We start from the raw sequence: 15,157 nt of genomic DNA on the forward strand, positions 1-15,157 counted from the left end.
CACTCCCTTTGTAAATTGTAATTGTAATTTTTTTAAGAAAAATAAAAAAATGTGGTTTTCATATAGTAAATAGGGATAATTACATCATTAGTCCATGTGGTATGTCATAATTACAAATCACTCCCTATAGTTTTAAAAGTTTACGAGAGGTCATTATGGTAAACTATAATTACAAATCGATCCTTGAAATCAAATTCAGTTAAAATTTTTAATAGATTATGTTAAATGCCACATTAGCGCCACATCAAACCAATAAGATGACGATACGAATCCATCTTAATAAAAAAAAAATATAAATTTATTAAAATACAAATAAATAAACTTATTTATAAAAAAAAAAAAAAAAAAAAAAAAAAAAAAAATGAAGGTGGCCACGGCCTCCCCAGTGGCTGAGGGTGGCCATCCAGCCACCCCTAAAAGGTCCAGGGGTGGCCCGAAGGCCAACCCATTGGCTCGGGTAGCCTGGTCACCCCTCCCTTTTTCTTTTTCTTTTTTGGAATATTTTTGTTTTTTTTTAAAAAAAAAAAAAAAAAATAGAAGAATAAGTTTTTTATTTATTTTTTAATAAATTTATATTTTTTTATTAAAATGAACACATGCTACCTTTTTATTAGTTTGATGTGACGCTGAAGTGACATTTAACAAAATCTGTAAAAAAAATTAATGAGATTTGACTCAATGAATCGATTTGTAATTATAGTTTACCACAATGACCTCTCATAAACCTTTTAAATCATAAGAAATGATTTGTAATTATGACATACCACAGAGATCAATGATGCAATTATCCTTAGTAAATAAGATAAAAAAAAAAATTCTAAACTGGGTTAAAAGATTTCTTTTTAACCCAGTCTATTAAATTGGTGTGTCCTTACAAAATGTGGTGCTCATATTGCTCTAACAACACAAGCCATTTTGATAGACAGGGTTCAAAAAATTTCTTCGAACCCAATTTTTTTTTTTTTTTTTTTAAAAAAAAAAAACTTTGTTTACCCACAATTGCTTTGAGATAGCCAAATCAACCCCATATGGTATGTGGTATGTGTTTCATCTCAAAATGCCATTTAACCATATAAAGTAAGTAATTTACTTTTCTAATCCTTTTCCGCAGTAATTAATGACATTAAAGGAAAAAAAAAAAAAAAAAAAAAAAAAAAAAAAAAAAAAAAAAAAACCACCTAATATATGACGAGTGGCAGCTAGAAAGCATTACTTCAGTGTGAAAACCCAATGCTTCAATTATTCCAAAGCAATGGCAACGCTAGAAAAGCTAAAGCTCCATGAGTAATGACAAATCCATATTCCCTCCCTCCCTTCCTCCCTCCCTCCATTGTTTTGACACTGATGAATTTGTATTACATAGAATGATAAAATAATTACCTAAATGATAACAAGACAAGATGAGCCAATATATACCCAAATCTTATAGCCGCCAAGGATAACAACCATTTAAAAAGGATCACTTGCATTGCTGTACATGTAAGATTACAGAACAAAGCAAAAAACTACACCTCTTCGCAGAAAAAGAAAAGAACCTGAATAGATAACCAGATGAATTAACAGTCTGGTTACCTCCTTCAGCAGCCCATTCAGAAAATTCTCTGCTACAGCATCACCATGATCATCATCATCAGTACCACATCTGCTCTTCTTCTGCATCTGCTTTCCTTCCCCTATAAATTAAATAGAAGAAAATACATAAAACGGTTTAGAAGAGAGGAGATGAAATCATATGTGAAAATGCACACGGCTAGGCCTTCGATCAACGAGTAATGCTACACACACTCTCACTTCTCCACACCCTTAAGTGGCTTTTAAGACCACTATTGGCTTTGATATGAATCTTTATTCGATTTTAATCCAATTGTGGTTTTAAAAACCACCTAAGAGTGTGGAGAAGTGAGAGTGTGTAACATTACTCTCAATCAACATAGCAGAATTCAATAGTTACTGCCCCATCATTCTGTACACAAACATATAATAAAATCTATTTGGCAAACATCAATCAATTAGGTGCCTAGCCTCACACGTTGGTGCATCAAATCCATTTGGCAAACCCAAAAAAACAAGAAGAAAGATAATTAAAAGAAGGGAAGAACATCAAGCTAGCTATATTTTTTGATGACTAGTAATTTATTAAAAGACAGAAAGCAAAGCCCTCGTATACAAAAAATGATACAAGAGAGAGCCACACTGAAGGTGTTTAAAATCTAAAAGGCGCATAGAATGTAATCTAATAGGGATTTCAAAAGAGAGGATTTTAAACATAGCATATTGGGCTTGCAGTCCCCAAAGAGGCGCCGATTTCTTTGTCTAAATGCTCCCCGCAATGAGATCGCAAAAATAACTTTCCAGAGATGTATAAAAGAGATTCCAACTCCCAATCCTAAACTGTAAAGTGTTATAATAGCTCTTCACTTCAAAGTTGTGATTGCTAGCTGGGGTCCACAACATTCTATCCACCTCCACTTGATGAAACCTGGATTCTAAAGGATACAAGTGCTGAAGGAATCCAAATATTCTGACGTCAAAGCCTCTTTGTCATGAGCTATTGATTAAAATTCTGGGAATGAAAACTAAAGAGCCGCTTCTCCGCACCAAACATCATGCAGGATTCATCCCCCAACCTTGAAAGAGAAAAAGTTGGAGAAATTCCCTCAACTAGTCCTAATATTCCTCCATAGGCACACCCTGTAGGGCCCTTGAGTTTCCTCTAAACACCAACCCCTTTTTTGGATCCCATACTCCTCAGTAATCACATGTCTTCATAGAGATTTCACCTCTTGCAGGAATCTACTTTTTTTTTTTTATAAGTAAATTTAGTTTTATTGAAAGCGTAAGACACTCCTACGTACACTGGAAGTATACCACAGAAAATACCTAACTAGAAAAGGAAAAAGAAACAAGAAAATCAGCAAAGCTGATGGATAAAGGGTACAGAAAAGCCATCGACCAGAGATACAACGTATGGAGAAGCAACTCTACCACCTCCTCTAGGGAGCTCTCTAGGTTCTCAAAATACCCAAGGTTTCTTTCTCTCCAAATACACCAAAAAATGCATATAAGCACCATCTTCCATGTTGTAGCGCTCCTTGATCTCCCAGACTTCCACCAACAAGCAACTAGGTCTAGCACACTCCTTGGCATGACCCAAGAAATACCAAAGCGAGAGAAGATGTTCCACAAAGCGGATGCCACATTACAATGCAAAAGAATATGGTCCATTGATTCCCCATCTTGCTTACATAGGCAACATCTATCTACAATGATTATGTGCCTCTTCCTGAGATTGTCCAACGTAAGAATTCTACCTAGAGCTGCAGACCAAGTGAAGAAAGCTGCCCTCGAGGGTGCCTGAGACCTCCACACACTTCCAAGGGAACCGAGTTCCTCCAAAACACGCAAGGAACCAAAATAAGACTTAATCCTGAACACACCTTTCTTGGAAGAGACCCATCTAAGGCAGTCTGCCCGATCTCTATTCACCCTAATAGAGTGTAAAACCTGAAAGAATGAGGCAAAAACATCTACTTCCCAATCATGCGCCTCTCTAACAAAGCTCACGTTCCACTGAATGGACCTGCCCAAAATCTCCATGTTGCACGAATCTTCTAAGAGCTTGTTTGGGATTTTGTGTTAAAGAGCTTAAAAAATGCTTTTAGTACATAAAAAGTTGTACTAGGCAAAAATAGGTATGTATGATTAAAAAATAAATAAATAAGTAAAACTAAAAAAAACACTTCTTTGACTTTTTTGCACTGAAAAAGCCAAAAATTACGTTTTGAAGAAAGCTTGAAAATGAGGCTTTTTCTAAAAAGTTTTTTTTGGCTTTTCAATAGACAAAAGCTCTATTTCCCAACACAATCCCAAACAGGCTCAAAGTTATTTACCAAAGTTTTTTTTACTGATTAATTCAGATCCTATAGAGAAAAAAAAATGGTTAAACCCTCGTACACAAAAAGTAAACAATAGGTCAACCCTATAAGCTGCTACAAAGTAAAAGGCTAATCAAATCAAATTTTTTTTGATAAGTAAGAAAATTTCATTAAAAAAGCGTAAGGCGCCCCTAAGTACACAGGAAGTATACACAAGAGCAACCCAGTTAGCCCACATGAAAAACCTATAAGAAACTACATACCCACAACACCCAAAACCCACATGAAACCCAAGATACAATAGAAACCCTCCAACAAATACCCAAGATACAAAGTAACCCCATGATAAAATAAAACCCAATAGAACCCCCCATCCAACCCCCAAGATACAAAGTAATCCCCCATAAAACAATAAAACCCAAGATTCAAAAGAAACCCCTCATCAAACACCCAAGATACAAAAGAACCCCCATGATACAATAAAACCCAAAATACAAAGTAACCCCCCCTCATACAAAAAAAACTCCAAAGAAGAAAACCCCCCAAACCCAAGAAAACCCCCAAACAATACCCCCAAAACCCACACAACAATACCCCAAATACAAGAAAGCAAACCCAAAATACAAAGAAAAGCCAGAGCTACAGGAGGAAAAAAAAAAAAAAAAGTGGCGCGTGTAGACACGCGCAACCGGAGCAGCGCGAAACCAGCCGGAAGGACCACCGGAAGAAGCGGAAATTGCCGGAGAAGCCATCGGAGAAGCACGTGTGTGCAGGAGTGGTCCCATATGCCGCAGATCTAGCACCCAAAAAACAGAAACACCAACGGCCACTCGCGCCGAAACGGCGCATGGCGGCCACCCGCAGCAGTGCCGACGGCGGAGAAGAGTCGAACCACGACGGAGAGTCCTCCGGAGAGGCACGTGGACGGCGAGGAGGCCCCAAAACCCGTAGATCTACAACCCAAGAAGCGCATGAACAAAAACAACCACCCACAACGGCGCGGCGGCAACCATAGAGACGGCGACATCAGCAAGGACCGGAACAAGCCGGCGAGGTCACGAGCGGGGCGCGAAACCCAACCACTGAGAACTACCCCCAACAAAAGAAAACCCCAAAACTAAAAGACCCAAGCGAAGAAGAAAAGCTAAGAGAACCTAGACCGAAGAGGAACCAGAAGAGGAGGAGGGAGGGAGGATGGGATCCATCTTCCCTCCCTCACAAGCGAAGCAGAGTAGGCTAAGGGTTTTTTGAAAAGAGCGGGACGAGAGAGGAAGCAATCAAATCAAATTAAAGCTTTATTGAACAGCATGAAGTTTTTAACTCCCAACCCTCCTCTAGGAATGGAGGAGCAAATAGTCTTCCATTTCACCAATTGAAACTTAGGCTCACCACTTATTCCATCCCAAAAAAAGTCCCTTTGAAGACATTCCAATCTTCTAGCTATACCGGCTGGTAAAGGAAAAGGGGACAAGAAGTACGTGGGGAAATGCTCTTCCCAATCCAAAGAAACTAGAGATTTATAATCCTAGACATGGAGGGCAGGTCTTAGTTATTGGACCAAGTGAAAGAACCTCCACTCTTCAAAAAAAAAAAAGAGAAAGAACCTCCAACCGACAGAATATCCATCAACCCTTGCTTTGAAATGAAATATGAAAATTCCCTCATGGCAGAGGTTGTTGCAACTTTCATTTGGGAAGTGAGTAACATTGAAGTTTCCCCCAATGCACCAAGGAACTTCTCACCAACTAAAAACCCCTAATAACTCCCGAAAAATCCCAAACAAACTGGTCCAAAACATATTTGAATACAGATGAGATAGAAAAAGTACCCACCACCTCTTCAATGCATTATGCTACACATTTATCCCACGTTAAAAGAATACCCCCTGAGGTAGGCAAAACAAACTGTCCCGTGAAGGGTGCACCTCACAAGCCCAGCTGAAATCTGCTCCTTTTTGTTTCTTGCAAACACACGATGTCAGGCTTCCAAATTTTCAATAAGTTGCCAATGTTGAACCTTTTCCTTACATTCCTCAAAAATTCTATCTAATCATTTTCAAATTCATAATGGGGTAGAAGCCTTGCCACAAGACCGAGAAGCACGGGGTTGGAATGGATTCCTCTTGGAGTCATAGTTCATTGAGCAAGATAAATTAAGAAGTTCCTTAACTCCTTTAACCCCACTCCCTCTCTTTTTTTAAGGAGCCCAACTTTCTATTATAACCCTTACAATTGGATTCAATTGCAGAGAATAAATATGAAACCTCCTATCAAAGCCTTCTTATGAAACCCCCGAGAATATTTCTAGCCCATACATACGTCTCTTGAACCAATTTGACCTCTCAAGTTATCGCGCACAAGAGGTTGAGGAATTGAGAGGTGAGATCTCGGGAGCAATACAAAGGGCACCCTCTTTGCAAGACGAGGGAACCACATAAACTAGGCTGGAGGGCTTAGTATCTGCTATGACGGCTCCCACAAAAAAATTAAACACGCCCCTATCGAAACCATACTTAGGGCCATGTGGATCCTCTAGTAAAGGCAAACTTTCACTCCTCTCAAATTCTCAAGGGTCCCCACTAGACAAAGCAACCAATGGGAGAATCCTACTATTATTTTTTGGGAGAGATAATGAACTTGGGAAGAAGAAAAGGAGCTGTGTCGGAGATAACAAACCTCGGCGTCCATCACTGATGGAGAAGACCCAGCCACCGATAAGATTATAACCATGCTTGCCGTCTTTTTTGACACTATCACTGACATTGCACTGGGTTTCATTAACAATTCAACTGCCATAGAGGAGTCATGCGACACAATGAAGAGCATCGTCGACCCACAAATGGTCCGATAAATGGACCACTCTCCCGAAAATGAAAGTCGACCCGAGAAACGCAACTCAAGCCACATGCCTGTTAACAAACGCAAGCTGAAGCCCACTGCAATTCTAGCCTTTGGGCAGCACAAATATGAAGCATCGAGATTCGCAACTCGGGCCACATGCCTGTTAACAAACACATGTTGAAGCCCACTACAATTCCCACCTTCAGGTGGGCACAAATGTAAAGCCCACTCAATAATAAAATTCTGGAGTGAAGCGCATTGGTAGCAAGAGGGGAGGGCTGTGAGAACCTAGAGAAGGGCCTGATGCTCTAACAATTTCCTTAGAGCAAGGTGTCCTTAAATGACATGCGCATGTGTATTTCACTGGGCCCAAAACACCACCAGTACTATCACATTCTATTCCCTTGGGCTCACCCTACTCTGGGGTCTTATGAAGATTATTTACGCATTGTACCCACACAGAAGCCACTTGAGCTTGAGCTTGAGCATTTACCCATATGACGTGGTGCTTTCCTTTAACGTCTACGCAAACACTCAAATGAGGTCCTTTGTCAGCGCCTTGAAGAGTACTAGAAAGGTACTATTTTGGCTTTGTGTAGCCGCCACGAAGGAAAATACAATGCTCCCGCCTTCTTGCCCTTATCGTCTTTTGTTTACATGATTCAAGCATTGGGAGGAACAACGGCATTGGTAGCACTAAATGGTTGCACTGTTGCACTATGCGTCTAAAGGGCCAAACATTACGGTGAGCCACAACAAAAGCCCTGTCAACATCCCTATCATTGGAAGTAGTCGGGCCACCATGTATGGCAACCACTTGAGCAAAAGAGCGATTCACAGGAACCGACTGAGACTCTGATGGGCGTAAAACGAGAGCCAAAGGTGCACGTTTCATGGAAAAATATGAAAACAACAAATACTGCCACCCCTCCACGAACCCACACCAACCCCATTTCTTCTTTCCATTGGGAACAAGAATAAATCCCATCAGCCCACTATTGGTGAACTCTTCAATGGCCATGTAGCTCCCGTGATGATTACTGAACCGCTAACCCAAGAAGGCTCTCTGAGAATCTCTAAACTTGGAACAAAACCTAAGTTGTTTTCCATTCTAGCCACCGCGTCAACCGTCGAAAGTAACCAAAAAGCTCCATCTCTCCCTAGAAAGATTGAACGAAGATAACTCTTCCCTTATTCCACTATTCTTAGCCTGAAGGAATTTCCCCCTGGCTCGATAATGAACTCAAAAGATTTCGCTTCTACGAATAAAAAGCTCCCCATGGGGTCTTCGTTAAACTAACAGACTCAACGAAGCAGAACCCACGCACCAAACTCCTCAGACAGTGTCAACAACATCATCCCATGACACACAAGCAACCAAACAAGAACCAAATGAGCTAAAATGCAAAGAAATCCAAACACTCTCGGGATGGATCCAGCAATGAACACCTAAGAGACCCCCTAATCAGAAGAACAAATCAACCACATAAAAAAGAACTCACCCAATTCGTTAGAGACCCTTTTTCCATTCACTTCTATTCCAAGCTATATAAACGTAAAAAAATAATGCTCATTCCTTTTTCTAGTATTAGGGGTTGGAAACATGCACCGTCTATCCTTCTTTTGTTTTTTCTTTTTTGCAAGTACTTTACTACACGTCTGTCATTAACAAAACAGAAAGGGTTGAAATTAATTAAGTGCTTTTCCAGAGTTCCTCCTCCCCAAGTTAACCCCTTCAACTAATACTCCATCAAATCTTACTTAGTATATCAAACAATTGTATTAATTATTAGTTTCTAGTCTTTCAGCAAGGAAATGCTAGCCAGTGGTAATCAAGCAATCATGAGAAAAATTACAAAACATCATTGATATTAAAATTTAATGCAAGCACAAATATATACCTGAAACTTTCAAACTAGATTAACTTCAAGAACGGCAAGATCCAGTTGCATCTCATGGTCCAGGGCCGTGTCCATTGGAGAAGCTTTAAACAAAGCAGATGGAGTATAGCTAAGCTGGTAATTTACTAGCATTGGCCCAAAAATGTTGAACCTTCCAGCACTACTGAAAGCAACTTCTGCATCAGAAGACTTCTTAAAAACCACTCTAGCACGGCTTGTATCGCGATCAACTTCTGTTTCAGATTCCTTCAGTGGTCCAAAACGCCTAAATGTCTTATTCAGGTTTGTTTCTGAAGGAACAGAATTCACCTCAGAGAAGTTCATTACAATCTCAGCAGGTGAATTCTCATCCACATAGCCAACAGGTTTCTCAGTTGCCACAGCATGATTGCCATCCGAATATCGCTTCCTGGAATATGGCCTACGACTCCCTTGAAGAGAATTTTCTAATTGAACAGGGACAATTTGATAATCTCTTTTTCTGCTTCTACGTGAAGGTTGCTCTTCAGAACCATTTTGGATGACCCTGTCTGTCCAGTAAGTGTCACTCATATCCTCAAATTCAAATGTTTCAGGTGACCCAGCAACAGGATGGGGTGTTTTTTTTCTTTTACCACCAACTTTGTCCATAGCCAAAAAATCTCTTTCAGAATATTGTCTTGATGCTTCTGAATTTCTAAAGTTAGAGAAGAAACTAACAACAACATTCAAGAAACCATATCCTCTCATGGGATCTTGTGCTGCTATCTGTAGTTGTGATAACAAATCCTCTAATGATGAGTACTCTGTTGAAACAATCATCCTTCCTCTTTGGGCATCCTCAGAATCTTGGAAGGAAACATCAGCTTCATCCCCAGCAGCTATGTCATTGTTTCCATCTAGCTTCTGGAACCTCTCACTATTACTTTTCAAGATAGCAGGAGACCCAGTCAGTTGGCTTGCAACTCTCCGTATACAGTCACCAATTTTAAATGATGGCTTGGGGAAAGAAGGTGGAGTGGTACTAGAAACTTTTGCAAAGGAAATGGTCTTCCTTCCATCTTGTGGCACATGGTCATCATGGTAATCAACAGACTTTCGTTTCTTGCCAGCGGATAATGAAACCGGAACACCAGTTGTCTTCCCATCCGACAAATTATCACCATCGGGAGAATCTATCATCCCACCCATTAATTCGGACAATCTTCTTTCTTTCTTTTTGTAATATACATCATCTTTCAAATTATGTTTACGTTTATGAGTAGAGTTGTTCTGGCTTTTCAAAATCTCCTGTTTAAAGGAAGTTAACTCATCATCCTTATAAAGAGTAGTGGCATGCTCATACATTTCACTTGAATGCTCTCTGTCCTCATAAACTAAAGTGTCTGTGTCACTCTCCAACAACTGTCCACAACCTTGGAATTCTGGCAAACTACAATAACCCTTTAATCGATAAAAGGCCAGCAACTGAGCCTTGGCTATCACAAGCTCCAAGCGATCACCCCCACCAGATGGGAACTGTGCCAAAGCTTTCACATATTCGATTAAATTATCAGGTTCAAAGGAACTAGCACTAGCAAATCCATCCACTCCTTCTCTTATACTTGATTCTTGATGGATCCCAGCGTTCTCAACAATCTGGAATTTAATATCTTCATAGGCATCATTTGGCATGCAAGAGCATGCTAAGCCAAACTCTACTCGTCTTGAGACCTCTTCCAAAGCACAATCGACAGCATTCTGAAATGTTTCTGAATTGCTCTGCTTCTCTTCATGGGAGAAATGTGTTCGAAAAGGCTTTAACTGAGATGCTTCATTCCAGGCAAACGTTCGATCCCCAAAATATGCTACCAAAAAATAGTCCTTTTTATAATGTTTCATTGCCTTCTCAGATGAATCCGAAGGATCAAATATCTGCCCAGGCCACCATGGGTGGCTCCTTACTTTACCCCATACTAAATCTGATACAGAGAATTCATCTTCATTTTCTGGTGGCAGCTGATAACTAGCTTGATGCACATCGACTACGTTTCCATGATTCAGAGTTGCCCGTTCAACAAATTTCTCTTCATCGGCTTTTGACTGTTCAGTATCAGTAATGTCTTCTTCAACTTCCAAGTCCTGCCCTCCATGCAAACCAACATATTCAGCTTTCATTACTTGTCCTTCTACTCCAACCTGTGGTCCGATTTTTGAATCAATTTGAGCAAGATCACTAGCCATGCTCTTCTCTAGGCACTCTTCAGACTCTACTGATCCTGATACTTCAATGTTGGAATTCAATGGCAGCTGATAATTAGCTTGATGCAATTCAACTATGCTTCTTTGATTCAAGGATGCCTGTTCAACAAATTTCTCTTCATCAGCTTTAGACTGTTCAGTATCAACAAATTTCTCTTCATCGGCTTTTGACTGTTCAGTATCAGTAATGTCTTCTTCAACTTCCATGTCCTGCCCCCCGTGCAAACCAACATGTTCAGCTTTCATTACTTGTCCTTCTACTCCAACCTGTGGTTCGATTTTTGAATCAATTTGAGTGAGATCACCAGCCTTGCTCTTCTCTAGGCACTCTTCAGACTCTACTGATCCTGATACTTCAATGTTGGAATTCAATGGCAGCTGATAATTAGCTTGATGCAATTCAACTATGCTTCTTTGATTCAAGGCTGCCTGTTCAACAAAATTCTCTTCATCAGCTTTAGACTGTTCAGTATCAACAAATTTCTCTTCATCAGCTGTTGACTGTTCAGTATCAATAATGTCTTCTTCAACTTCCATGTCCTGCCCCCCATGCAAACCAACATGTTTAGCTTTTGAGTGATAAATTGCTTGATGCACATCGACTACGTTTCCATGATTCAGAGTTGCCCGTTCAACAAATTTCTCTTCATCGGCTTTTGACTGTTCAATATCAGTAATGTCTTCTTCAACTTCCAAGTCCTGCCCTCCATGCAACCCAACATGTTCAGCTTTCATTACTTGACCTTCTACTCCAACCTGTGGTCCGATTTTTGAATCATTTTGAGTGAGATCACCAGCCATGCTCTTCTCTAGGCACTCTTCAGACTCTACTAATCCTGATACTTCAATGTTGGAATTCAATGGCAACTGATAATTAGCTTGATGCAATTCACCTATGCTTCTTTGATTCAGGGCTGCCTGTTCAACAAAGTTCTCTTCATCAGCTTTAGACTGTTCAGTATCAACAAATTTCTCTTCATCTGCTTTTGCCTGTTCAGTATCAATAATGTCTTCTTCAACTTCCATGTCCTGCCCTCCATGCAAACCAACATGTTCAACTTTCATTACTTGTCCTTCTACTCCAACCTGTGGTCCGATTTTTGAATCAATTTGAGCGAGATCACCAACCATGCTCTTCTCTAGGCACTCTTCAGACTCTACTGACCTTGATACTTCAATGTTGGAATTTAATGGCAGCTGATAATTAGCTTGATGCAATTCAACTATGCTTCTTTGATTCAGGGCTGCCTGTTCAACAAATTTCTCTTCATCAGCTTTAGATTGTTTAGTATCAACAAATTTCTCTTCATCGGCTTTTGCCTGTTCAGTATCAATAATGTCTTCTTCAACTTCCATGTCCTGCCCCCCATGCAAACCAACATGTTCAGCTTTCATTACTTGTCCTTCTACTCCAACCTGTGGTCCGATTTTTGAATCAATTTGAGTGAGATCACCAGCCATGCTCTTCTCTAGGCACTCTTCAGACTCTACTGATCCTGATACTTCAATGTTGGAATTCAATGGCAGCTGATAATTAGCTTGATGCAATTCAGCTATGCTTCATTGATTCAGGGCTGCCTGTTCAACAAAATTCTCTTCATCAGCTTTAGACTATTCAGTATCAGTAATAGGGGTGTACACGAGCCGATCCTAAGCAGGTATTGGCTGTTCGGGATCGGCTCGTTTATGTAACAATGAAGCTAGCTCGAGCTCGACACGAGCCTAAATTTGGTGTGCGAGTTCAGCTCACTATGGATAAATTACTGATCGAGCTCAAGCTCGATCATTTTGGTCGATCCTGAGCTCGAATACTCGGCTCGAGCTCAGCCCGAGGGAAAAAATTTAAACAAATACAAACACAATATAAGCACTACTACATCGAGAATCCTAAAACCAATACACTAGAACCAATCAACAAATCCCACACACAAAATCCAGAAAAGCAAAGGATAGGAAACTAGAACGCAAACCTGATGGAACAGAGCTGAAGCCAGTATCGAGGAGAAGCAGATGGGCCTGCAAGAACCAGTGGACGACAACGTTGGGTCCTCGTACTTGTGCTTGTTGTTGGTGGTGTCACTGCCGGACGAGTACTGTGCTTCGTCGGCCATTGTAAGCGAGAGGGAGTGAGAGAAACAATAGAAACCCTCTTATGTGCATTTCTGTAGAGAAAAGTAAAAGTCAAAGCTTGAGGGGAGAAGCAGAAGTGTGTAGAAGAAGATAGAAGGAGCTAAGCTAAAGTTGAGGATGTCATGATTAAAGGCTACGCGGCAGAAGCTGAAGGGTGAATGCTATAAATGCCGTAGGGATGTAAATCCGGTTCCGCAGATTATTAAAACCTATTAACTAAAGAGAAAATCACTTTTTTTCTGAACGGACCAATTCCATCATTTTCTAGAAGATCTCATTCACGTAATAGCAACAAGTTGAATTAAGCACATTAATCACAAAAACTTAAATGTAAAGACGATGACTTAAAACACTACCAGAAGTAATAATCGAAGACAATATGTAGTGAAAGAAAGAGAAAAGGGTGAGAATTTAATCATACCCAGAGACCATTTGTGGAAGGTGTTATATAAACATAGATCTAAAAATGTTTGAAGAAGAAAAGAAGAAAAAAAAAACCGACCTTGAAGAACTGAAGTAGCGGAGAAAGCCGAAGTCCGGAGATGACGGATTCACAGAGACAGGCTTGGCGGCGCTGGAGTTGAACGGCGGTGGTGGAGACGAGTTGGCCGGACCCAATGAACGGCGCGGCGACGCCGATGGAGGCTGGAGATCAGTAGAAAAAATGAGAAATGAGGAGTGGGTGGGGGCTTAGGGTTATCGGGCATTACCTAAAGGAAGGAGCTTTTTTTTTTTTTTTTTAATGTTTTTTTGGCCTCATCTTTAGATTGCCGGGCACGCAGCGTTTTGGTTAAGTTGCGTAACTCAAGCAGCGTTTTGGTCTTTTTTATTTAAACGGAGCGTTTTGATGTTATTTTAAACGAGCGTTTTGGACCATCGTCTTCCTTCTTTTGTTCTTCATCTAACCTACATTTCTGAAAACAATGAGAAGAAAATCAAATACAGATCAGGCGTCGGCGTGAGTCTTGAGGGTGTTCCGGTCGTCGTAAAAAAGCTTGCCCCTTTTGAGTAGCTGAGGGTGGGCAACCAGGAGAGGTTCTTGTGAAACCTAACAAGTAAATCACAGACCTGGTCGCCGGTTCCCGGGTCTTTTCAAAACAGGAACCCGGGACCGGATCCGGGTACCCAGTTTTAAATACCCGGGTGCCTACCCGGTTTCCCGGTATCCCGGATCCGGTTTGTTATTTTAAATGGAGGATAGCTGGAAGACACTGAAGGCAGCTGAAACGGTGCGTTGGAGTCTTGGAGAAATGGCGTTTTATTCAGTAGGTGTAGCCGTTTTCTGTTAGCTTATTATAGACTGTCGTTTTGGGCTAAAGGCCTGCGTTTTGTAAGGCTGAATAAGGTATATTATTTGATCTAAATTATATAATGAACACACCAATTCAACTTAAACAAACAAAAAAAAAAAAAATTGTTTATTTAATTAGACACTTAATTATAAATTAAAGTGAGGTATATTATTTGCACACATATTATACATAAAATGCCTTTTTTAGCTGTGTTTTTTTATTTTTTATTAAATAAAAAAAAAATCATGAAGCATGCAATGTGTGCAAATAACATAAAAATTAATAAGATCATGCTGCATGCAACTAGGAGAAACACAAAAATGATTTATTATGTAGATTTGGTCAATCTCATTTTCATATTTGCATTTTTCAAGATCTTTTATAATTATAAGACTCCAATACTTACATGTCATTTTTTTTTTTTTTTTTTTTTAGATGAACCAAAATTTTATAGAACAAGCACAACCACAATTACACGCCATAAAAAAAAATAAAAAAAAAATAATAATAAGACAAAAACAAAAACAAAACAAAACAAAACAAAAAAAAAAAACTGGCCCACGTCCACAAACAGGACTCACGTGGGAGCGAACAGCAGACCCCAACCAAAAAACTCCTACTGCAACAAACAAGCAGTATACTTCAAACAACTACTCAACTAAGACTATCCAGATTACAACAATGAATGAAGATTCCACCTATACACCAACTCTAAACAAGAAGATAAACTTTTAAACCTTCCTTTAGCTAGAATTCTGGTTCGAACATCCCAGAAAATCTGGATCAAAATGGCTTCCTCTGAACTCAGTATATTTCCATACTGGAGATCATTTCGATGCTTCCAGAGATGATACATCGCCGAGCCAAAACACAAACGTCCTAAACAGGCCTGCAAGCTC

The 15,157-nt window shown here is 39.9% G+C and overlaps 1 protein-coding gene across 1 annotated transcript; it reads right to left on the reverse strand.

The window, feature by feature from the left end:
• Window positions 1–1,401: 1,401 nt before the first annotated feature.
• LOC133862332 (uncharacterized) lies at window positions 1,402–13,695 on the reverse strand. The gene is made up of 4 exons (XM_062298119.1): window positions 13,469–13,695; window positions 12,807–12,998; window positions 8,617–12,414; window positions 1,402–1,673 (listed from the first exon to the last, which is right to left on the reverse strand). The coding sequence occupies exon 3, from the start codon at window positions 12,295–12,297 to the stop codon at window positions 8,626–8,628; it is 3,672 nt and encodes a 1,223-aa protein (XP_062154103.1). The 5' UTR covers window positions 12,298–12,414; window positions 12,807–12,998; window positions 13,469–13,695; the 3' UTR covers window positions 1,402–1,673; window positions 8,617–8,625.
• Between the last annotated feature and the right edge of the window lie 1,462 nt (window positions 13,696–15,157).

Source organism: Alnus glutinosa, chromosome 3, assembly GCF_958979055.1.
Source record: "Alnus glutinosa chromosome 3, dhAlnGlut1.1, whole genome shotgun sequence".
Lineage (NCBI taxonomy): Eukaryota > Viridiplantae > Streptophyta > Magnoliopsida > Fagales > Betulaceae > Alnus > Alnus glutinosa.

Coding starts and splice junctions, on each gene's coding strand:
- LOC133862332 (XM_062298119.1), bottom strand. CDS start 12,297: ATGGCTGGTGATCTCACTCAAATTGATTCAAAAATCGGACCACAGGTT.